Source organism: Pempheris klunzingeri, chromosome 4, assembly GCF_042242105.1.
Source record: "Pempheris klunzingeri isolate RE-2024b chromosome 4, fPemKlu1.hap1, whole genome shotgun sequence".
Classification (NCBI taxonomy): domain Eukaryota; kingdom Metazoa; phylum Chordata; class Actinopteri; order Acropomatiformes; family Pempheridae; genus Pempheris; species Pempheris klunzingeri.
The window spans coordinates 12,918,660-12,944,034 of NC_092015.1; the positions used below are offsets into that span (position 1 = coordinate 12,918,660).

General features: G+C 41.5%; 1 protein-coding gene across 2 annotated transcripts in view; it reads left to right on the forward strand.

Moving 5' to 3' along the window:
* rsrc1 (arginine/serine-rich coiled-coil 1) overlaps positions 1-25,375 on the forward strand; it is a 112,305-nt gene that overhangs the window by 42,660 nt on the left and 44,270 nt on the right. For both annotated transcript variants that reach the window (XM_070829630.1, XM_070829629.1), the window contains exon 6: positions 9,948-9,999. In XM_070829630.1, the coding sequence (XP_070685731.1) occupies positions 9,948-9,999 (52 nt within the window). The remainder of the gene's footprint in view (positions 1-9,947; positions 10,000-25,375) is intronic.

Genomic DNA, 25,375 nt, shown 5'->3' on the forward strand with positions numbered 1-25,375 from the left:
GTTACTGCTGTGTCTTTATCAGGGTAGCTCAGGAGTTAAACATTACACATTTACACACAGAGAGACACACACAAACACGCATTGGTATGTTTGCCGGTGCTTTTTTTTCCTTTCGTATATATGTCTCTGTGAATTTGAATACCTGAATACTGAGTGTTTGAATTTATGGGTGTGTTTATGCTTATGGGGAGATTGCGCCCCAGTAGTCAGCTGCCTGGGGAGTGCAAGACTCTGATTACGATTCGGGACAGAGAACCGTAAATAATGGAGCTCGTCTCCCTCTGAGGGAGAGTTGCCGGGCTGTTCGAAATGTTTTTTCCCCTCGATTCCTCGCATATATCCCTGCAGATTTCTAAACAGGCGTTTATGACTCTCTGTTGATGTACTGCTGTTAAGATTAGTGCATCATCCCTATTGACACTTATCATGGTGTCGCCAAGCTCAGGTCATATTACATTTTCAACCAGCTACCTTGAATTCAGTCTCGATCAAGGAATTACTTTTTGTTTTTACATACGTTAATTACTTCCTAATACTAATTTGAATAATTTGCATTAGTCGTCACTTCTACTTTTTACCCATAAAAAGTAAAATTTCTTACACTGATGTGACAATCATACTTCTGTTCAAATAAATCTCGAGCTTGATTTTTTCTGATGAATGCTAACGTTACCTCCTCCTGTGAATGACTGGTGCATTAATTAGGTGGGCAATTAAGATTTATGTGGTCTGAGGTTTGTTTTATTGTTCATGTTTGTTTTGTTTTCGTATTTCAGCAGATTGACTGAACGCGATCAGTAGCAGAGCAGAGAAAAAGACTGAAGTTAATTGCTCCCAGTGCTCTGCGTTAGTTTCTGCTTTTGTACACACGCACATACACGCTCAAGCACACACACACACACACACACTCACGAACACGCATACACAAGATCTCAGTTTGAGTTGGACGATTCCTTGCTCAGGGAGAAATAGAGCGATAGTGAATGAGGTGGCCTACAGCAGCTAATCAGTCCAGATGCACAGCTTCTTAGAGAAGAGTAGAAGAAAGCCAGCAGCTCAATCAATACACAAGGAATCAGCCTCATCAGGATAACTGCCTCAATCAGCAGCTGTACCCATCGTTCTAACACGTACACTGCCCGGAGAAGGATAGAGGAAGAACAGAGGAGAATGGGCGATACGCCATTGATCCTGAAGTGGGAGTTTGAACAGGACATGATGGTGGAGAGCAGGAGGGGCAGGTTTAAAGGTCAGAGCAGGGTTGCAAAGTTGAGTTGAGGTCATGATTCACAGAGAACTGAAATAATCTAATGATCTGTATGTGTCCTGATGAGCACTAAGGAGGCCCTTTAAAGTTTGTCTTTAGAAACATTGTGATTTTAATTTCATTAATAACTGCAGTTTGTTTAAATTGACTTATTTGCATATGGCCAATTTCATTTAGTCATTTAGGCACACATCAAACCCGTTGTGTTCTCATTTTAGGGAATAAATGCTATAGCCCCCAGTATTAGTTGATATTTTAAAATGTAGTCAACATATCGCCAGTCATAGACTTATTTTTTAACACAGCCATTAAGTGTTGCCACACAACTGCACCATTCAGAGGTTTAAATTGATCCCTTGTGTCTTAAAAGTTTTGCAGTAACCCTAATTGTTCAAGCAGAGTTTCTTACCTACACATGTTCTCCTGCTGACAGAATATCCAGTTCACTGAATTACTGAATTACTATATCAGGCTCTTCACTAGATCACTAGAGAAATGCTTTTGACTTGTTGTGCAAAGTGATGCACGTATACAACCACATGGCTTCACCCTCAGTATAGCAATGGATGAAACACTCTCTTAAAGTTGATCCGTATTGTTTTAAATGTCAGTATTATATTCAGACAACAAAATGGATAAACTGATCCCTCAACATTCTTTTTGATATCTGCTCTTTTAAGTGAGGATTTTGCTCTTTGAACTCCTGTTTCTCTGGGAGCTGCCCTCTGCTCCTCGTTTTATTTGAAAACAAATATTTTACAGCATCACCAATTTATTTATGCAAAGACACCCTGCATCACAAGAAAGCATTTTTGTTTTATCCAAAAAGGTAGCGTAGAAATAAGCGTGGGCATGGGTGCTGTTCGGTTGATGTGTCACCAGATTGCAGTACACATGGCTCACTTCAGGGATGGATGATGTCGTCCCGGTGTCCCTTGGTGAGTTGAAGAGTTTACAGAGGCAAATAGCCTTGTTGGCCCACTGACAGATAGGCAACAGCAGCTGTGGTCAGGACAACTCACTCACACACCAGGAATGTGACGAACCTGGCGTCACTGAATATGGTAGTGAGTTGACCCGGAGCCATCTTAGTGCAAAAGCTGAGGGAAGTTCAGAGGTCAGAATGACAGATAATAGTTTCTTTTCTTTAAATATGCTGTCAGACTTTAATTGTCTCATTAAACACTTTCTCTTTATCTCTCAGTGTATCTCTTTCTTTGTATTTCTTTGTCTCTGTGTGTCTTTCTTCCTCTCTAATATGATTGTATAGGATAAAGAGGTGGAAACAGCTCAGAGACAGAGATTCAGGGTAGATAAAGGAGGAGAAGGGGGGGGGGGGGGGGGGTGTTGATAATCTGCAAACAGATTTCCATGCTTATTACACTAATGATTTCATGATATTTGATGTGGCGGTGGGGGGTTGGGAGGATGTGGAAGCATGGACGGAGGGGGTGGGGTGGTCTCTTTCTCTCTCTCATCTCGGCGGCGTGGCTAAATGATGGAGTAATTTGAGTGACCTCTGACTTGGGGCAGACCCAGACGTAATTGCATGTCATTCTGGCACGGGGGTGCGGGTGTGGAGGTGGGGGTGGGCGCTGCAAAATCCAAACTATCCCCCCTGTCTCTCCCTTCTTTCTCGCACATCACTTGCTTTTCTGTGTCTCCGTCTCATGTGTCCCCATCTCCGTCTTGCTCTCCATCTCGTCGCCCGTCTCACCATGACTCGCTCCTTGAGTGTTTCCAAAAAAAAAAACACCCCCCAAACAAAAGAAAGATTGCATTAATTTTCAAATGATGATATTACATTAAGCGCAGAGATCTCATATATCAAAACGTGAGAACTACTCCCTTACTGTATGTGCTTCATCTTAATGGTATCGCTGGATGTCAAGGGCATGGAGGAAATTAAATCGGAAAGTGCAGATAGACCAAAGAAGATATTATCTCTGGATGATTGCAGTTTTGATAGGTATTCCAGTGAATTTCATTTTCTCCGGATGGGGAGAAGATGAGTTAGCCTGCACATTTGCTCATTTTTCTTCTACATGATTTATGTGAGTTGAGTATAAAACTCTCTCCTTCTCCCCCCCTTCACCCTCACTGTCTCCCCCTTTGTCGGGAACACAGACATGCATGCGCACCCATGCACACACACACATGCACATGGGGCAGTAAATTACTGCCTTTTAGTTGTGTCTTGGCTGGGGCAGTTTATGTGAGTGCATGTATGTGTACTTCTTGTATGGTTGTATGCGGGCAAACTACAGTGAATGGGGCTTTGTGTATATGTATGCACGTGCAAGTTTTAGTGTGTGTGTGTGTGTGTGGGTGTGTGTGTTTGCACTTGTGTGTCAGAGATAGCAGCAGAGCCATCAGCGGGAATGATTCCAGGGAGACGGGGGAGTGTCATTACTCAGACTTGTTTACATTCTAAATACGTAATGAAATCTTGTTGGTAATAATGACGGGAATAAAAGTTTGGGAAATTGTAAAAGTGGTGAAGTTTGAGAAATGAGCCCCGGCCTGTGAAATAGCATTTGGGGGCAGGAAACGACATTATTATGCAGTGCTTCTGCCTGCCTGAGACATGAAGATGAACTGCTGGCGGGCCATAAAATGTTGTTAGCCCTAGCCTGAAGTATGGCACATTGTAAAAGAGCCCTGATCCCATATTGCCATTATATATAAAAGTATAGCCATACACAACATTATTTTTCATATAAGATGAGCTCAGATACAGTGGCCCAGGCCCCCGAAATACATACACTGATAGGCAGATTTTTTCCCCTCCTTATAAAATATATAAATAAACATATTGCCATGGAACCCATCTCTGCCCTGATCTTATAGACCTCGATATTAAAAACAGAAATATTGCATTTTCTAGGGGCTCTGTTTTCCCCTGTCCTCTTTTGGGTATGGGATATATCTGTGTGTTTGTTTGGGGGGGCAGGAGGGAGGCACAGAGGAAGAAGAGGAGATGAAGAGGAAGCCCAAGCGGAATGCAACAAATGAAAGAAAATGGAAACAGATGAAGACTTTAAAAATATAATGAGATGAATATTGAGTATATCAACTCCAGCATAAAGAGAGTTAGTTGAGGTCGGCTGTGTGTGTGTGTGTGTGTGTGTGTGTGTGTGTGTGTGTGTGTGTGTGTGTGTGTGTGTGTGTGTGTGTGTGTGTGTGTGTGTGTGTGTGTGTGTGTGTGTGTGTGTGTGTGTGTGTGTGTGTGTGTGTGTGTGTGTGTGTGTGTATTGAAACAGTTTATTGACAGATAATAATGCTTACGTTTGTGCAATTAAGATTAATGATACAATAGATGGACAGATTATGTCACTGATTTCCCATTTCTCTCAAAGTGTTTTGGAGACATTACAAACTGTCAGGTGAGTTTACTCAAACCCACATTTCACAAATGTTCATTCAGAATTTTACTTTTTTATTGAGGATATAGGAGGCAAAAAAGAGGGGCCATGAAAACACTTCATGGACACTTGAAGAGGAGAGAGAGGGGATGACATGCAGCAAAGGGCCCGGGCTTATGCTCTAAAAAGTGTTAAAGAAATGCACTTGCACATTTTTGAGAAGCATTTTGGTTAATTTCTTTAGAGGCCATAGACAAAGTGCTCTGTTAGCTGCTTTTTATGTTGTCTTTTTCAGGAGTTTTATTTGGATTTTTATTCTTTTTTTTCTACATAGCGGCATATTTATGTCTCATGTTCTGTGGAGTTGTGGCATTGTAGCAGAAATGAGATGATCTGCGCTGGCTTTGTTGATGTGTGCTGCTATTCAAGTCTTCGCGGCAATGTGGAGATTTATCCTTTTCTGTTTAATTCCTGTTGGTGTGGTGTGATAGAGGGAGGGAGTGAAACAGCAGTCTGACCGTCTGACCACAGATTGGCCAAAGAGGGCCTGTCTGACCTGCTCTGCTTCTTTGTGCCTGCTCTAACAGGCATTTATTCATCTGCTAACCCCGCATACTTTGCTTTGTCTGGCCGGCCTCAGGCCCACTAATAATGATAATAATAATAGTCCCTTGGACCAGAGCATGACTACAAATAGATGAAATTTCCTGCATGCAGTACCTCATTATGCACAGCATAGCATTGTTTTTACCAAGCCGAGTGAGGGTTATTTATTTTTCTAATGGGACGTGTTTATTTTTGACTAATGGGACAGACGCTGGGCACTTAGGCTCAGCTAAGCATGTCTCAGTGTGTCTGTCATCACTGTGGTGAGGCAAGCGAACAAGCTGGAGGCCTGCTGTGAGCACACTGGACTTCCTGTCACATTTAGAACAAGCGTTAGTCGAACGGGTGTGGGTGTCAGTGCTGGCAATAATAGCCCGATAATAGTAGATTCCATTATGACAGCTACTTGAAAAGGAGGATGTTTATAAAAAGGGTGTTCCTTAACACCCTGAGAGAGAACAGGAAAATATGTTGCCTATATTGTTGATAATAATACCTGAACCGTGCATGCATGACTAGATTTTATGAGTGTTTCAGGCAAAAGGCACAGCAGACAAATATCTCAAAACCTGGGCATATAAAACTGAAACACTTATTGCTAAATATCCCAAAAGTGTGCAACACACAAGAAATCTGCATGCTTCAACCAAAGTTCTCAGCAGAGGGTCGCAGCGATTTGCTGGTTATGCAGAGGAAAGTGGCAAAAAGGCATGCTTTTCCTATCAGGCTCTTTTTTGGTTCTTTACTAAACAATTTGCGTCATGCGTACGCCGCAACACTGTGAATTTCCTCCAGTCCACATATTTAAACAGTTATTGATAACTCACCCCTCTTTCACCCTGCCTTTTAGTGTTGCTTTTGGGAACAGCCATGAACTCTTCTGCATCCAGCGTGGTTTGAATGACATGTTGTGCAAAGTAGTTCTTTTTGAGTTTGAGTACATTCTTGCCCTTAAGACTGCCGTGGCTCAGTCGATAAAGCCGTTGGTCAGTTAAGTTTTGCGGTGGCTCTCCTTGTCTGAATGTCAGAGTGTCCTTGAGCAAGGCAATGAACCCTAAATTGCATCTAATGAGCAGACCAGCTCTTTGCACAGCAACCAAGCCACTATCTCTGTGTGTGTGTGTGAGAATAATTTAGAGACATTCTAGTCGATAACTACAACTTTTTATATGTATGGCTATGGCTTTCATTAACAGTAAATACATTTCTACCTTCTGCCTTGATGTCCAAGTCTGATCCTGTCTTTGGACCTCTGCGTCATCTTTTAATTACTTCCTCACCTTCTCTCTTCTTCACACTCTCTCTTTTGTCTTGTCTTTTGTCTTTTTTTTTTTTTTGCCTGTTTCCCCTTTCCTCACAGTGTGATAATCTAAAGCCCCTGTAAGGATCGTGCTGCTCATTTCCAACACACACTCCCACCTAACTCCCTCTAAACACACACACACACACACACACACACACTCACACACACACACAGTCTTTCTCTCTGTGTCTCATGTTTGTTTGTGTGCATCGGAAAGGCACAGTTCTAATTGAAGGGCGAAGCCACTTCAGATGCAGCGGGTGCCTCTCTCCCAGTGGGGGGAACACAGATCTGCCTCTGGGGAGCACAATTAACGCCTTTTTATTGTTTACTAATGAATTACACACAGAGGAAATGGGCATGCATGTGAGAATTAGAGAGGAAAATAGAGAGTTTGTTGGGAGGCAAAAACATGCAATGCTGCGTGTGTAGTTTTGTGTGGGTTTTGTATCATTATGTTTGCTTAGTTGTGAACTGACTTCTGAGTACCTCTAACATCACATGTGATGATAATTTGATATTAATTAGCCTGAATCAGCCTCCATTAGTTCTATTGGCAGGAAGCACACACTTATCCTTTTTTTTCTCCCTTTTCTGCATTTATTGAAAGTGGAAATAGACAACCTTTTAAATTTTTCTACTTGTCCACCCCTTGCATTTCGAGGTGCCATTATTGTTTACCCCGCTGTCACAAAGACAACCGCTAGCAGTCTGGCTACTGTCCAAAGCAAGATTCAACTGTTAGGATCCCAATCTGAACTAGAAACTCAGATGTCAGTGCTATGATAATGGCAGAGTAAAACATTTGGTAGCTGGTCCTGTATATCATGTGCCAATAGAAAAACGTCTGCCCTTTCATATTGTGCTGTATCATTTCTATCATTGTGTCGCTAACCTCAGGGAGGAGGCGTGAGTGGAAGAGGCACAGTCTATCAGAAGAGTGATGGCTGTTAGCTTGCCAACCCTTGGCAATGAGCCGAAAAGTCTGTCGTTAGTAGTTTTACCCTCGAACCCTCCGTAAATTCACCAGCAAACCATGCAGGTCCCAGGTTGTCCATCCTTGGGAGCCGACTGAAGCTCACTGGCCAGATTATGGAGGTAACTCTGATGTTCCCGGAGCTTTGCTGAGTTTGTTTACTAGTCACGAAAGACATCATTTGGTTTGTTTTAATTCTCAAATCAGGTATTTTGAGCTACTCCTATGAGATCTACTGTACTGTACTTGTTTTATATACTCCCTGTATATATTAATGGGCTTTAATTTCGGACCGTCTGTGTGTGGTAGTAGGGAATAGCTGCGATAGCTACCAAGCATGTCCTTCTTCTGGCCACACTCCAGTCATTGTTGTTAAAGCAGACATTTTTCTATTTACAGGTGATAGGAAATAGTTGCTTTTTCATCACTGATTAGTGTAAGAAAAGCAAGTTGAAAGTTTCAAAAGCGACAGACAATACTGCAGCAGTCTTCCTGCCCTGTATGATTCAGTGTTTTATTACCCACAGCTGGCATGAGAGTGTGCGTGTGTTTGTGTCTGTGTGCATTGAGCAAGCATGGTCTTACACATGCCTCAAGGCCTCTGTAAACAAATGCTAATGTAATTACTGAAGGGGGGCGTTGTAATAAACTGTAACTAAGATGATTGCACAGCACACAATGATCAGGTTAGTTAAGGTGTGATGTGTTATCGCTTCAAATGACCGGTTGTACTAAGGCTCATTTCTGTGTCTTACCAATTGTTCAGCAGGCCTGTACTGAGTTGAGTACCATTTACCTGTGTTTGAATCCTGCCCAGTACCTTTATTTTATAGCATGTAATCCTTCCTTGTGCTGTAAAACTCCTGTAAAGGCAAAGACTTCAAAAAAAGCAAGAAAAAATAGACTGAATTGGGCCCCTGTCACCTCCTCATGAGGGGGAATGGAAAGTGTGTGTGCATATGACAGTGTGGTGTGTGGGTGAAGGCCTCTAGTGTTCTTCTCCGGCATAATAGTGATTAGTAATTTCAGCTGTCGAGCAGTCCCAGTCAGTGTGAGTGTGATCCACTATGTCACCTGCTACGGGCGATACACTCACAGACAAGCACACGCACGTACACACACACACATCCATGTTGCATTAAGTGTGCGTCAGTCTGTCTGCAGTGCCTTGATGAGCGTTCCATCTAGAATACAGCACCCTGACATCGCTACATTAAAGGGGGTCATTATATTTCCCTGGCTGCCACCGAAAAGTGACGTTTTTACAAAGTGACAAGTTTACAGTTTGATAAATCAGATTTTTTGCTGTGGGTGGGGAGCCGGAAGAAGGAATGGTGCGAGGAAAAGCCGGGTTGTCTGTGGAGGAGGAGGAGGAGGGAGGAGGAAGCGCTGCCTGTCAGCGACGCCCCGGCCCTGTCGTCTAAATGATGCTCCCAGGCAGCGGATTCAGATCCTATCCCCATTAGCATTTAATTTCTCTCTAATCGTACACCCAGTCTCCACCGCTGCATGGTAACGAGGGCCGCTGTGCCACGGCAGCGCCGGAGAAACCTCCAGGAGCAATCTGCAGCGTGCTCGCCTTTTATAGCTCTGCGCCCTGTCGTAGCCATCATTCTTCCTTGACAATTAAGACCCTCAAATCTAATAGCAGAGATATTGGAATTACAGCAAGACCCTTTTGAGGGCATGTCAGGAAAAAGAGCTGCACCTCCCAATACAGCTGTCAAAGCACAAGGCCCTCCCCCCGTTCATGCCCGATAAGCGTTTCTGATACACACACACACACACACACACACACACACACACACACGCATGATAGGAAGGGGAATATGTTGAGTCTTTGGCTGTGATCTTTGTAAAATGTGCTCTCTGTGCCCTCTTATCCAACTCTCCAAAGACTTGTTACAGCAGCTTTTGTTTTCTCTCTTCTCCTCTCACTTCTCTCTCTCTCTCTTTGTCTCTAAATTTCTCTTCATCTCCTCCTCATTGATTCTCCCTGGTGTGTCAGAGATGTTGTTGCTTTCAGTTTTTTTTTTTTTTTTTTTCCTACTAGCAGGGCTTTTACAGACGACTAGACTAGTAGATTGGTGAAGTTGTCCCTTGGTGCTCCATGAGGACAGTTTAAGGGAACATTGACTCTAATGGCTGCAGTTAAAGAATATCACGGGTAAAATATATTTCAGCCTAAGGGACGTCACAGTTTTACAGCTAAATTACATAGATAAAGTTGTGTCAGAGTGGAGTTTGTCTCAGGCAGCAGGAAGGTAAACAGGTAAATCATCCTTTAAGACAAAAGTGTTAATGTACACTACCATGTTCTATTCTGCAGTTGTCCCTGACATTTGTCTTTAAAGAATAAGAAACTTATTTCAGTCTCTATTATTGTTGACTGAACTGACCGAACTTGTTTTATCTGTCCTTTTCCTGCAGACTCCAGCAGAGCAGGCTAAAGTTCGAATGCATATGGTCCTGCAGGCTGCAGGTAAGTGGATGACTACTCTGTTTCTGGTCCATTTTTCATTTTTGCTACAGTGTGGTTCAGAACTGTTGCCAGGGTCTGACACTTGCCAATTGTGTTCTCTCATAAAAGGATGCTAATTTAAAGGCAGTGTGTGAGAATACTGTGTAGAGCAGCCTCAGTCTGTAGTCTGCCTCACTCACACATTAACAGTTTGGTCACCTACATCTGCTTTTATACATAAACATGGCCCTGTGATATCACCCAGGGCTATGCACTATAGCAAGTATGTACAATGTACCTGTGGTACCTAATATATTTGGTGATACGATACAGCAAATTGTGAATTGAATGCGTTATGCTGATTTATTGCTTTTATGCATAGATAGATAGATGGATAGATAAAATGAGGTTGTCCAGTTTTGCACTGTGCAATTGTTAGTGGCACCAGCAGAGTACCATGGCCTTAGATGTGAAGATGCTGACCTTCATCATAAGCCTGCCCATGAAACCAGAATTTTTTTTTTTTTTACTAATCTGTTCAAATCTGCTTGACTTAGTTACTTTTGATTAGACAAATCAAATTGTAAAACCTCTTAAGAGAAAGTGTGTAACTATCAGATACATATTGTATTTTTTTTTGCCATGTTTTCCAGCAATACCACACAATTTTGTCTGCACTCAGCTGGGAATGAGCCTCATACACACACTTAACTGGGGACCTGGATGGGTCTTGTACTTGTTTTCCAACACACACACACTACCACAACCTCACACACACACACATACAAACGCACACACTCTCTTGCTCTACGCTTTGAGTGCTTCTGGGCCCATATTCAGTGCAGCTTAATTTCAAACACTCCTCCCAGTACATAAGTCATAGATGTCACCATGCACGCGTTGTATATATTCCAGTGTGTATTCGAGGGGTAGAGTTGCGAGCCAGATGTGACAGGCAGAGATTGACTGTGGAGAAAGATGTCTTCATGTTTACAGTCATGCACACACACACACACACACACACACACACACAGAACACTTCAGAACAGGCCTCTAATTTCACCACAGGAAATATATGAAAGAACCAGGCATCTATATATCATCTATAAAGCACCCAGCAGCCACACACTTACCTCACTTAAGGCTTGTTCAGCCTTACTGTAGGCCACATAACAATGCTGTAAACCCTGCTGTGATTTCACTGATTTGAACTTTGAGACATAAAGGGAATTTAAGATGGGAATGAGCCAATTGTCCTCCAATACGTGGAGGACAAGTTGACCTTGTTTTTTCACAACTGGTTTAGAAAAATAAAACTTTCCCCTCACCCATTTATGTTTTCTCTTGTGTATCATACACCCCGCACTCCTCCCTGCCCTGCCACCTCAAGGCTAATGTTTTACTAATGGTGGTGAAGCATCATAAAATTGAGCATGTGGCTTTGAGTGCAGTGGGCCAGACTGGTGCAGAGACAGGCCCAGGGCCAGACGAGGGACTAGAGGAGAGGGTTTAATGCACTGGACATGTCTCTGGTTTTCCTCTCTTTCCTGGCGGCTTCCAGGAGAACAGGTTTATGGCTCAGTCAAAGACTGTCTTCACCAGAGAGCCCAGGCTGGCCTGTGTCAGTCGTTTGGGTGCTTGTGATCATATCACTCATAATGATCTAAAGTAAAATACAAATGGACAACAGATTTTAACTTGATGAAGGAGTTTATAAATTGGTACTTGGACTGATTTGGCATTTTATTTCTGCTTTGTTTTCTGCTGTCATTGAGTGCCCTCGCTAATTTAAATAATGTTTGGATAATTCATATATTGCGCATATCTTTTATTTTCAAGTCCTCTCACCCCAGCCACTAATTCTCTTGCTGCCAAATCTTCTGAATTCATAGGTCTCATATCCTTCTTATTCTCTCCGTCTATCTGTCCTCTCACTCTCCATCTTACTGTCTTTGTTCCAGTGTTGTTAGCAGACAGAGGGAGATAGGGATGGAAAGAGGGAGGGATGGAGGGCGAGAAGGAAGCAGCAGATGTTGGGAGGTTGTGTGAATGTTAATGTCCTGACGTAGCCGTGGAGCTTAAGCCTCCTCCTCCTCCTCCTCCTTCCCTCCGTTCCTCTCTGAGCGCCCGCCAGGCTTTCTCTCTCGGGGTCTCCTGACATCCTTAAAGCCCGTGGCTCTCCACTCCTCTGCTCTTCTCTGCTCTCTTCCACCTCTTTCTCTCCCATCCCCTCCCTCCCTCCCTCCTTTTGTCCGTCTATGGACTCTCTCTAGTCAGTAGAGAGCAGATCATCCCATGGCTAAAGCGGCTCAGGCCTTTGTGTTGGGGGGCTCTGTGGACCTGTAATGAGCCCCCTCGGCTGGCCCGCTGGCCTGCTTAGCGCTCACAGGGGGCTTTGAGTTTATATGTGTGTGTGTGTGTGTGTGTGTGTGTGTGTGTGTGTGTGTGTGTGTGTGTGTACACGCACATGTGTGTGTGTCTGTGTGGAGTGGGATGAGGAGGTGAGAGGAGGAGGGCAACACTGGCCCCCAATGAAAGAGCTGGATGGATATGTTTATGGGTCACTTCCTGCTTGGCCTACATATCAAACACACACACACACACACACACACACACACACTATTTCCAAGACACTCACTTGCTAATTTCACTAATAATTATATAATTTTCACAATTTCATTGTTTGTAACCTTAATAATCCTCATGTACATGACTTTTATATTATTATACCATGCTTTATTATTGTAATAAAATGCATACAAATACACACACATATCCAATTAAGATGAAAATATAAATTCAGATATTTAACTAAAACATAAGACATTCAAAGATGGTCATTAATGTCAGAAAATCACAGCTCAGAATCTTTCATAACTTCATTTTGTCCTACTCCTTGTCCCGGCACAGGGTGCCTTAACCCAGCCTACATTGACCAGATTGCACAGAAACTTCCTGCACAGGTTGGGGAAGTTCAGCTGGATGTATATAGTGTAAAGGTTATGTAAAAGGCAGCAATGACCCTACTATGTGGCACCCTCAGTATGTTTGGTTCATTGGAATCTGTGTGTGAGTGAGCGCCTAGACACAGACTTCTGTCACTGTTTGTCACCAGGACATGTTTAATGATGTTTCGCACCCATGCAGTGTTTTTTTTTTTTCAATGCCTGGATTCACATCTCGTCACACATGCCTCACAAATAAACTGTAGCAGTCCTGCGACTTTCAAAACCAAACCACTCACAAAAGAAAATACTTTCATTCAGTCATATATATATATATATATATATATATATATATACACACACACACACACACACACACACACAGAGCAACCGCACACCCTTACATGCCCATAATACTCTTTTCTTTTCAGCCACTTGCTAGGTTCTTGGCTCTTTTCAGAGAGGTGTCCATTTCCACTCAAATGAGCATGAGCACTGTGCGCAGCAGTGGGCCTCTCCTTATCCACACATCAATAGGGAGTGTTTGCAGAACACCCACTAAGGACCCGAGGGCCAAGGGTCATCAAAACCTCCGTCTTCTCCCCATTTGAACCTTTGACAGCAGCAAAACAAACAATCCTTAAGATCTCATCAGAGGCTTGAACTTGGCTGGCGCTCACTGGTCTGAATTAACTTTCTTTATTGGTTTGTCCAAGTTTGACACCTGGCTAGAGTTGGTAGGAACAAATGTTCTAATTTCTGATTTTAATAATGTTGAACAACTCACCATTTGGTTTATAAGTGAAGCCACATGCTTTTTAGAGTTAAAGATCTAAATTAGAAAAAAAGTCCTACAATACTGCACAAAATACACAACCTCTTAATGAAGGACTATATTTGCTAGGAAATGTACCTATCATTAGTGGTTGTTTTTTTTATAAATCAAACCTTTATCTCCCACTTCTAGCAATAATCAAGGTGTAAAATTATGTATACAACTTTGAATTTTATGTCATTTTAAGTTATTTAATCATGACTCATTTCTTGGCACTGGTGACTCCCTTTCAACTTTGAGTGAAATTACAGTGCAACTTGTAGTATTTAAGTAATCCTTATAAATAATTCTCTAATTAACATGAATTTGTGTCTCTCATAATGCGTTGATACAGTTTAAAAAGTCCACCATGATTGATGTAAAACAAGGAAATTTTATAGTTGAGAAAAAAATGATTATGAAAAATAAGCATCAGTTAATGTCCCCTTTTTTAACTGACGATAAAGGTAGTTGAGAGAAGAGAATGACGAGAACAATGAAGGACATTTGTCCTCTGGCCAGAATTCAACAGGGATCTTTAAGGATAGCCAGAGTTGTGTGTTTGCCTTTTCTGCAGGTCTGTGATGGTCGATGTTATGAGCATGTCTGCAGGAGTGTGTCTCTCTTGTTTGTGCCTGTAAGTTTTTCTGTATGTTTATGTTTGCTCCCTGATCAAGTGACAGCCATAAAGAGGTGGGGGGTAGGGGGTAGGACTAATTCTTCCACAGTAAATACGAGGCATTAGGCTTCTCTGTCACAGCCAGGCTCCTGAAGAATCACACACACACACACACACACACAGACACACACACACACACACACACACACCCTTTCTCTCTAGCTCTCTGCTTCTTCCTTGTGCTTCCAGTACCCGGTATCCCTCCCACCGCCACAGCCCACCCCCTTAGGCCCTGACAGATGTGTGCTGAACAGACCACATACATGGAGGGTGTCACCTTACCCCCTCTGGAACTAAAGGGCTAATGCGCCACATTTAGGAGGCTGCCACCCTTTGTTCTGCCAGGATAAGAGGTGACGGGGATGGGGACTGACTGACCTAGCTCTTTACATGACCCAAGTCTCCTTCTTTATTTCCCTGGCCTCTGCATATTTTGTTTTCTCTATAAAATTGTTTTCCTCCTTTCTCATTCCAGTTCTCTCTCTGCCGCTTTGTACTTGCATTTTCACCTCTCCAAGATTTGGCAGTCATAACTGGAATGCAGCACAGGATTTTGTTAGGCAATGAATTACAGTCAATCACACATTATCCATCATCATCACGTCACTCGTTTTTGTCACATACTTTTTGTGTGATGTCACATGACTCAGGTGATTGTCAGGCAGTCAGTGCTGACCTTCATCTCAACGGGGATTTCTCTGTAACAACACAAGGGAATTACCCAGTAATAGCTCCCAACTACATGTTCTCTTTGCTAAATGTGTTGTTGTAACAACAACAGCAGCACACCACTTGACTGAGAGCCGTTTGAGCTGAAATGAGTGCTTTTGCCGTAATGAGTGCGGGGGATTTTTTTGAGCCAAAAGATGGTAAACAACTTGATGGCAGCTTTTTTAAAGAATTTAATTATTTTGTTATGTGGTTCAGGGATACTTGTTTTTCTCTGTGCTGCTTTGTCTTGCAGTATTACTGCTGCTGAATTTGGATTTTCTGATTTCACAGTAAAGGTTCAGTCAAAGATCAGAAAGAGCAGAAAAACGGGCTGAGAATAAAACAGCTAATCATGACTCACGTAGTTTAATGATAAAAACAGCCCGGTCCATAGAGAAGATTTGCTAATGTTTACCCTGCAGCAGTTTTAAAAGCCTCAACTTAACAAATCACCAGAGATGGTTCCAGGTTAGGCTGAATTGTAGGGATTTAGTTTGATACTCGTTTTGGTTTCCTCTCTTTTTTTTTTTTTTTTGTTGGATTTTTGGTGTGAACTATTCAAGCATAAAGTTAGAAATGTAACATCATAGCTTCCAAATTAAATAAACCAAACATTTACACAACAGCAAAAGAAATCCCCCTTGCATCTGTGCAGGAATGTGTCTCCTGTTGTCCTTTGAGAGGATAATGGCAGGGGGGTGTCCTGTAATTTAGTCTCCGTAACCATTGATCAGCTGGATTTATGTGCCATTACCTCACTGTTCCAGTCAACAGTCGTAATTATGTCTCAGAGAGACAGAGAGACAGAGAGAGAGAGAGAGAGAGAGCACGTGGGGCCTCCAGTTACACAGGAGCCAAATACCTGAATAAGCTTTTATCAAACAGCCCCTGCTGCTCACTTAGTAGCAGATTGACAGTGGTGGCAGACTGACTGACCTCAGGATGAGAGGGGTGGATGGATGGATGGATGGATGGATGGATGGAAGGGTTGTCGAACTCAGTTAGAGCGCTATACCTCATAGTAAGGGTGCTGTGCCTCAAGCTGTTGCTCTGACCCTCTCAAAAGAAGTCTGTTTGCGTTTTAAAGGTGCATGTGAGTTTAAAGAAAGGATGTGTTTAAAACGGATCTCTGTGGCCCTCTGCACCAACAAGTGGATTTCATCCATTTCAGTAAGAAAATAAGCCTCCCAGTTCAAAGGTGTCTGTCAGTGGCAGAGCTGACTGGGTGACCTTAGTACCGCATGGATCACAGTTTTATGTGCAATTGATTTTTGTTTGTTTTATGGGTATAATAAACACAAGTCCTGCTGCACCCTGCAACCCTCCCTTTGTGAAGGTTGCAGGGTGCCTATAGTAAGCTTGTGATACACCCCTCACCCCTCTCCTCCTCCCACCTCCCAGTGCTCTATTTACTGAACATTTCACAGGGACTCTGCAAGAAGCCAGTGTAGCTCATAAACAGGAAACAAATCTGCAACTATTTTGATGTTTGAGTCATTTTTATTTATTTTTTTAACAAAAGTGCCAAAAATACACTGATTTCAGCTTCTCAAGTGTGAATGTTGCCTGGTTTTCTTTCTTCAATGATATTTAAATATCTTTAGGTTCAACCGTTGATCGGACAAAGCAAAACATTTGAATACATCAACCTTGGCCTTTGGGAAAATGTAAAGGACATATTTTTATTATTTTGTGACATTATATGACCATTAATCAAGAAAATGATCGACAGGTTAATTGATAAGAAATAAAAGCATTAGTTGTGGCCCTAAGAGAATCAATTAGAGCTGATATGATTTGCTGATTAATTCATAAGCAGGTCAAGAGAAAATTAGTTGTCAGCTGTTTGGGTGATTGAACAATCTTTTAGGTTGTTTTGCCAGCAATGATGCCAAACACTGCCTCGTTTCAGCTTCTTAGCTGCAGCCCTAAAATCAATTTGATGTCTGTGTTGTTTGTGTTTTTATGTTGCTGCTAGAGTCCATGTTTTCATATTTTGTTGTCAGTTATCATTATATCAGTATTATTCGTCACTTTCCTGAGACTGAAGGTCTAGGGTGTAAAAAGTATTTGTCAAATTAGTGTACAACTTTCTTTGCCAGCTTTAGTGACAATATATACTGTACTAGAGAGAGCCACTTAGGGGAAATTCTCTGATTCTGTGCATGTGTATGTGTGTGAGAGAGACGGGGAGAGAGGGAAATTGAGAAGGCTTTGTTTTTCTTCTGTGGGCAGATTTCAAACAGCATCTGGTGAGCTCTTGAAAAAGACGGTTATGAGTATGTTCAAATCCAAACTGAATCATTTTTTGCGCCCTCTTTCCTCCTCCCTCCCTTTTCTCTCCTCCTTGTTGTCGGTGTTTGGAGACACATGGTGATATCTTTCCCTCCTCCCTCCCTGTCTCTCTCTCTCTCTCTCTCTCTCTCAACATGTAGACATTTCCATAACAGAAAAAGAATATTTTTAATTTGCTGCTTTCCATAATTTTGCAACATATGGTATAAACGATTTTGATGCAAATGTATGTGCTAATTATTTGCAGACGAGCCTTAAACAGGCCAGCCATTGAAGTGGAATGAAAGCAAATTTGCAATCACCTTAAATTTTGCTAACCATTTACTGTTAAGTAAACTTTGCTAAGTAATTTAATTACCTTGGACCGCTGGCAGGCGCTCAAGGCTTTTCGGGAGGGGGTGGAGAGGGAGGCTGAATGCAAAGAATGCAGAGCAAGAGATGAGAAGGAGAGAGTAAAGAGCGCATATATTGCTAACAGCAGTATTGCTGAATTCTGACCACGCAAAAGGCATTGCTGGAGAAGATGTTGCAGGGGCATCTTTGCGAGGAAGAGTCTGGGAAGAGATAGGAGTCTTTTAACAAGATGTCCCGTGACAACATCTGGATTTTAGGATTAGACAATGTCCAATCAAGTCTGTGTGTTTGTGACTGTTTCTACAGGGGTTTAATGGATATAGCTGTCTGATGAACAGATTGCTGCAAAGTGTAGACCTGCGCATTCCTGCCTACTTGATTTATAATAATTTCTACCTTCTGACACACTATTCTTCATGTTAAGGCCAAAGCTGCAAAATAATGCCAAATGCATTTCACCTAATACTGTGGTCATGGTTGTTGATATCAGTGAAATTATGTCAAAATTCAGAGGGGCTTTACTGTGCTTCTGAACCAGTGCAGCTCACAGAAAGTCCTTGGCTCAAATATTTGCCCTGTGAAGTAGTTACCCCTCTGGAATTTTTCATGTTTTATTGTATTACAACATTTAATCCAAGTATATATAAAGTTTTTTGACACTGAAAAGACTGTTTAATGTGAACTAATAACAAATATAGAAAATACAACAAAAAAAGTTCACCTGCTTTAATAGGCCACACCTAAATCACTGGTGCAGCCAGATGGTTTTAGAAGTTACATAATAAGTTAAATGGGGATCTTCTCTGTTGAATTTTAATTCAGCTTGTTTGTGTGTTTTTGAATCAGTGTAAAAATAGTTAATTGGCAATAGACAATAAATCTCAGTGCTTTGCTGTGGTTTGGTTTCCTCCCACAGTCCAGAAACATGCAGGAGAGGAAAATTTGAAATTCCAAATTGTTCTGTATTTTTCTGTGAATGTGTTTTCCTGTGTGCAGTAATAGACTGACAGCTTGTCTAGGATGTTTCCCTGCCTCTCACCCAGTGCATGCTGGGAGCGAGCCCCAGCCCCCCTCCGACCCTGAATAAGAATAAGCGGGTATAGAAAATGGATGGATGGATGCTCAGTGTTCCTGTCAAAGATGGACCAGGATGGGTTGCTGCAGCAACCTTGGCCTTCATACACTAATCACACCGGATTCTACCAATAGCTCTTTAGATGATTGGATTGATTGGTTGTATTACTTTAAAGGGCAACAACAATTCCATTTTTTATGTCAGCCTACAAATAAAATATCTCCTTATTATAGACACAGAAACTTTTTTGGCTAAAGTGATTCTGTTTACCTTTTTATTTTTGCCTTATTTAATTCATTCTAGTTTAATAACCAATTTTAGACTATTTCTATTTAATGAAGCTCAAGTCATTGGTTACATATACTTTACCTCACTTATACGTTAATGTGCAGCTCAGCTACATCCCCGCATGATTATGTCACTGGGAATAGCAGATGTAAATGCAGGCAAATGGGATGAAGGATGTGACCACGACACCTGCGATTGCTCGCTTGATGTGAAAAATGGAGGATTCTTTGATTTAATAGTACAGTAGGGGGAGTGGGAGAGAGGCTGGAGTGGGAAATTGCAAGGTTGGTGGTTCAACTCTGAGCTCCCCTAAACAGTATGTTAAATATGTCCTTGAGCAAGACACCCATGCTGCCGATGAACAAGCAGCAGTAACATGCAAAGAAAGGAAGCAACGATGCAGGCAGAGGCAGGGAGAAGAACACGGCTAGCTTGTAAACAAGTATGTAAACCGTGTCGGATTTAAAATGTCAAAAATCGGCTTTGAAAATATTTTATGAGGAAGGACATGCATTCAGCACATTTGTCAGTCATCAAGGATACAGTACACACAGTGTATTTTGATGAGTAACACTGAATCTAAACATAACTTCCATTTGTTTACAAGGAGCCTCCATAGGGCACCTTTAAAATGCTGACAGGATTTGACCTTGCATGTGTCTAAATAGTAAAAACATAACATAACTTTACGCTGAAAATAGTCAGTATCCTCTCCCATAATAAAATGACCAAATAAAACAACTATTTTGACATCAAAATATTAATAACATTAATATTAATATATTTTCTCACCTAACTCTTAGATGAGAGCCACTCTCATATGTGTCTGTTAAAAATACCTGTTTACTTTAGCTAAAAACAGTCTCTCTCAGTCTAAAGGTAACATCACCTCTAAATCACACTAACTACCACATCATACCTCTTTTTTTCCATTCTTATACAAACCAAAGTGTGCCAGGCTATTTCTTAGCTGAATGCACGCAAGAAAGCCAGTACTCATATTTTCCAAAAACTATTGCTTTAAAGTTCCCTGGATTTACTACATGAGAAGCTGACTGAGCACTTGGCACAAATCATTAAATGTAACAATTATCATATTGTAGAAATGAATGTCATGTGATGCCATTACACATGGTTAAATGTACAACTCCATTTAAGCCAGTGTTGGATGTTGTTATGGCATAGAGAGAAAAAGATGGATAACCCATGCAGTTTTGTAGCCTGCCTTCTGATCTGGCATCAACAAGATGTAAACACACTGGTTAGCTTGTTGAGGCTTTACATGATCAAAAAACTATCCGACTTTGCTGTTACTTTTTTCATCTTTATCAGCTTCTGTGGGGTGTGTTTGGGGCTGTGAGTATGCCCCAGTGTTTGTGTGTGCTGTCTATGTGTAAGTAGGTAAATTGAATATATGTGTGTTTCTTTGTGTTACTGTCACGGGTTTAGCTGCTTCTATAACAAACTCACCCACTGATTTCAATTAGAAATGAAACTGGAGCAGAAGTTTTCATGTACAAGGCTGTCTTTTGCTATCCTATATAACCAACTGTCGTTTCAAAGGAGTCAATGCTTCTCTCAAAGTTTTTATTTTTTTCATTTTATCTTTTTTCTGTCATCAATATGGCCTCCTCTAGTAGTAAAGTTGAAACGGCTTCTTCTCTCCTTTCACACCAGCGAGGCTTCACAGACACACACAGGAAGGCGAGGGCTGGGATGGAATTGAAGTAATAAAAACCTCTTTGTTTTAGTTTGTATTGGACCATTCATCATCACTTTATTTAATACGAGGCTGTAATTGTGCCATCCCCAACCATCACTAATGGCTGTGTTCGTCTGTGTTTGCTTTGTTGATGGAAATGAATGAAATTAGGATAAACAACCGCAGAGTCGCGTGTAATCAAGCCCTGATTAATGTACCAGCGTTTCAGCGCCGTTTCTCATTCCACAACACCTGATATCTTTCCCATAAACAAATTCTGTTTGTCTAAATGAAGAAATTAAATGACGCATTTGATGAGTTTATGATTGACCCGGTCCAGCTCGTGGCTCATTATTCTCTGTCTGTTGAGGCCAAGAGGTATGTGACTAATGCTCTGTCACTTCCCACACGAGGATTTATCACCACCACTGATTAATGGCAGCCAAACGGCATTTTAATAATTTTATGATTGTGGTTTCTGGCAGTCGCAGAGAGAGATCGAGTGAGAGAGAGAAAGAGTGAGAGAGAGAAAGGAAGATAGAGGGTAGCAGGAGGGAGGAACGCGTTTAGAGGGAGAGGGTCCAAAGAGAGAGAGAAAGCGACAGAAAGTGTTCATCCCAGATTAAATGTTTTATGCCATTGCCGGCTGTGCAGACGGAGGCATGATTATGCGCTGTATGAACATCCCCATGAATCTTCCTCTCGCACTTGAAAAGTATTTCATACACATGTTTAATGAATTTCACCCCCCTCATTATTACATTTACTTTTTCCACTGGAAAGCAACAAATCTGTGTAAAATACTGTACTCAACAGTGAGCGATTGCTTCCCCCAAGGGGGTGAATTGTGAAGGTGGATGCGGGAATGAGGCTGATTTACAGGTTAGGAGATTGTAGGGGTTAAATTGTTAGTGTGGTAGTTTGATATAGATGATAAAGCTAGTAGAGTTTATGGCACAGGCTGATATCTTTCAGCAGATCCTGATAAACCAACTGAGATGATCTTATGGACTACAGAAATGAAGAAATTGTCATCTGTATTAATGTTTAAGTCATGACTCAAGACCAGTTTGATCATGCCAAGCTTAACTCCAACATTTGCTGTTCTGTCACTCACTTATATTTGCCTTTTAAATGCTGTGGCAAGGCTTCGCTCTACTTTTTGGCACTGTCACTAGTAACTCCTTCAGTTCGAGGTTTAAACAAAATTCGGTTTAAACCACTAATTTGCTGTTTACCACATGAAGATAACTGCTTAACAGAAATAAGACGCCACAATGACCGTTTTTTTTATATCTAAACTATCTAAGTGTTTTCCAGATGATTTCAGATAATTAGCATATTTTCCTGCTTTGTTTTTATTTCAGGGAAAAAACTCATTACAGTGCTAAATGACTTGGTGAATGGTTGGTGAATATTTCTTGCCATAGCAGAGGCTTTGGATTGTTTTACTGATATTATGCTTAATTCAGTTTTTACATAAAATCACTCATGATCTGCTCTTTCAAACATCCATCAGTTTGCGAACTCTGTTGACCAGCGACCAAATGCATCACCTTCTGAGATGAAATACTCAGTATGCATGTTTCTGCGACTAGCCAAAGTATTTATTAATATGAGCGCAGACCTGAAGTAGTTATGTCCTGTTAGAGATCTGCAGAGGCCTGTGTGGCTCCGTGTGTTCAGTGAGATTAGAGAAGAGAGGCTGCATGTGTAGGGACAAACGATAAGATTGACAGATGCAATACAATACAATATAATACAATACAATACTAAAAAAACATACTAACCCACCAGTTTCCTGATCTGAAAATTCAGCTACAGCCACACATTTCTTTCCTGTTTTTGGCTCTAGATACATAAACAGTCCCAAGACAGTGGACTACAATAACTTATTATACTTATTACTTATTATTAACACATTATTTATTCATTTGGTGTCAATGTACTTTTAACAACCTATTTTTTTAAGTGTTAATTACACATGAAGGCCTTTTTTTTGTAATACTGATGCGTCAGCATGTGTGTATGCATGTGCTTACATTTTTATCCACTCATTGGGCTGAAGAGTTCAATTCTGCATGCCAAGGCACATATTGTACTGACTCCAATGGTTTCGAACAGCATGTGTTTTATTCCTGCCACACAAGCAACCTTTCAAAGTGAATGTTAGTTTGAATTAGATTAGTGTGGGTCATTTTTCCTCCTAACTCAGAGACACAGGAATAAACGCAGCCCGGCTGATAAACATTTAGACACCTGTCGTCTCCAATCTCACGTTCCCGGCCTCAGGAACAGATGGAAGTCATGAGTAGTTACAAACTTCTAATGGAGTCCTAATTTCATACAGATTGCTCTGTTACCCAGACCCAACCAACCCACACTATTATTCCTCTGTTCTCTCTCCTGTTACATGCTTCTGTCTACCCCATCTCCCACTCTCAATCTCCTGCTTCCTTTCTCAGTCTTTCTCCACCTTGAGTCTTTAGACTCATGGTATAGATTAATCTGGTTTGTGGGCGGACGTAAACAAGCCAACATTACTGCGGTGGCATCTCGTGGTTGACTCGAACATTAACTCTTTGATGTCTAAAAAGCATTTTACTTTTTAGGTTCCATAGAGCATTGAATTTTATAAAAATGTTGTGATCAAACACCTTAAAGATGAAGCTTATAATTTAAAAACCTTAAACTTTTCAACCACATTTAGTCCGTTTTTAATAGCTGGGCAGAGGTTTTTTTTTTTTTTGTGGCTAATTGTGCTTTTATCAGCTGCTCCTCTAAGAAACTTAAAAGTCGGAAAAAGCCTAAAAGCGTTTGCTCTGATTAAACGAATTTCACTTAAATTTCCATTAAAATTTCACTTTTGCACTCTGGTGCATGCTGATAACGGTCTGTTCAGGGACCACTAAAGACTGTAAAGCCTGTGGTGTTCCAGTGAACTCTTGCTAGCTCTGTTTCCTGAAGTTCCACTTTTTCGGTTTTATGTATTTTAGTTGTTTTTTTTATTATTATTGAATAGTTGGTGGTATCTGATTACAGTTCAAGAAATCATGGATTGAAAGTTATAATGAGAAGCTTGGATGTGATACAGGGAATAGACTGAGGAGGTTGGACAAAATCTTAACGATTATTTCTTTCCAAAGTCTGATTCATAACCAAAGTGTTTTGAGACTCTAATAACATCCACATATACACAGATGACCAAACTGTGGTGAGAGCATGATTAATCCCAACATTCATACTTTCACTGTAAGTGTAAATGTGTTCAGTTTGACTTTGCCGTCACTGTGGTATCAGTGTCACTAGAGTACAACAAATAAACCAGCCGGTGGATTCATCTCTATTAGTTGTGGTCACTTCCTCACAACACATACTGTGTTTTGATTGCTTATGTCCCCCGTCTTTAAATGTCTACCCATCTCCTTACACTGCCCCTCCTTGTCTTTTTCATTCAGTCGTGGCGTTGCATGTGCTATCCACGCTCAGACATAACAACTCCAACAGCCCTCCTCTGTGTGGCACAGGGGGCTGATGACAGAGACGTCCACCCTCGCTCATTCAAATGGGCGGCACTGCCACATTATTTACAGTAGGCCACACGCACACATGCACACACACGTTTACACCCATCTGAATTTTTACATTCGTCCAAGCTGCCACACCCAACACTTTCTTCCTCTCTCTCCCTCTGCATCATCTCAGCCCAAAACTAGTGGTTCCAATAGAGGAGTGAAGAGAAATAAACAGTTAATTAATTCTCCATTGGCTCAATCTTGCATATTTCTACCTAATTAGTAAACCAGGCAACAAGAGGCCCCTGGGTACCCGTCTCCTCCCAACCAGGGCCCCGTCTCCCAGACCAGAACTCCAGGCGTGTGTTTAAGGAGAAATAAATATCAGAAAGTACATTGCTGCTCTTTCATCTCCTCGTGCTGAGAAGAGGGAATTGCTGTGGGAGAATTAATGTTCATTTAATTTCCCTTCTTTCTTCTGCTCATATATTTGCATTCTTCAGGTATTTCTTGTCTCTCCGTGTTTCCCTCCCTCCCTCACACTCTCTCTCTCTCTCTCTCTCATATACACAGACAGAACAGGGCCTTTTTCATAGCCACTACATCTGCAGGACACATGTTCTGTTAATGTACATTTGTGTTAGGGCCTGCGCACCATGAATTAGTGTGTGTTGGCTGAAAAGAAAGATGTCCAGGCCTTTATCTGCTGATGGCGAAAGTATGTTTTTCTGATGTCTTGAACATTATTCCTTGTTACCACAGGCTAATCTGCCTCTTTCAGTTTGATTCATGTCTTTTTAGAGCCAATAGAAAAAGCCAAAGCCAATCTAGGCTACAGACTCCAGCGCAGAGATAGATGCGATCAGCTCTGTTCATACTCACAGTAAGCCTGTCTTGAGCTGTGGCTTTGTGAACACGTTTTAGCCATCTAGGCGCCAGATCCAGGGTCCACAAGTGGCCTAGTGGTAATAGTGACAGTCACACACATAAATGGTCACGACTGTCATCTCTTCAACTTT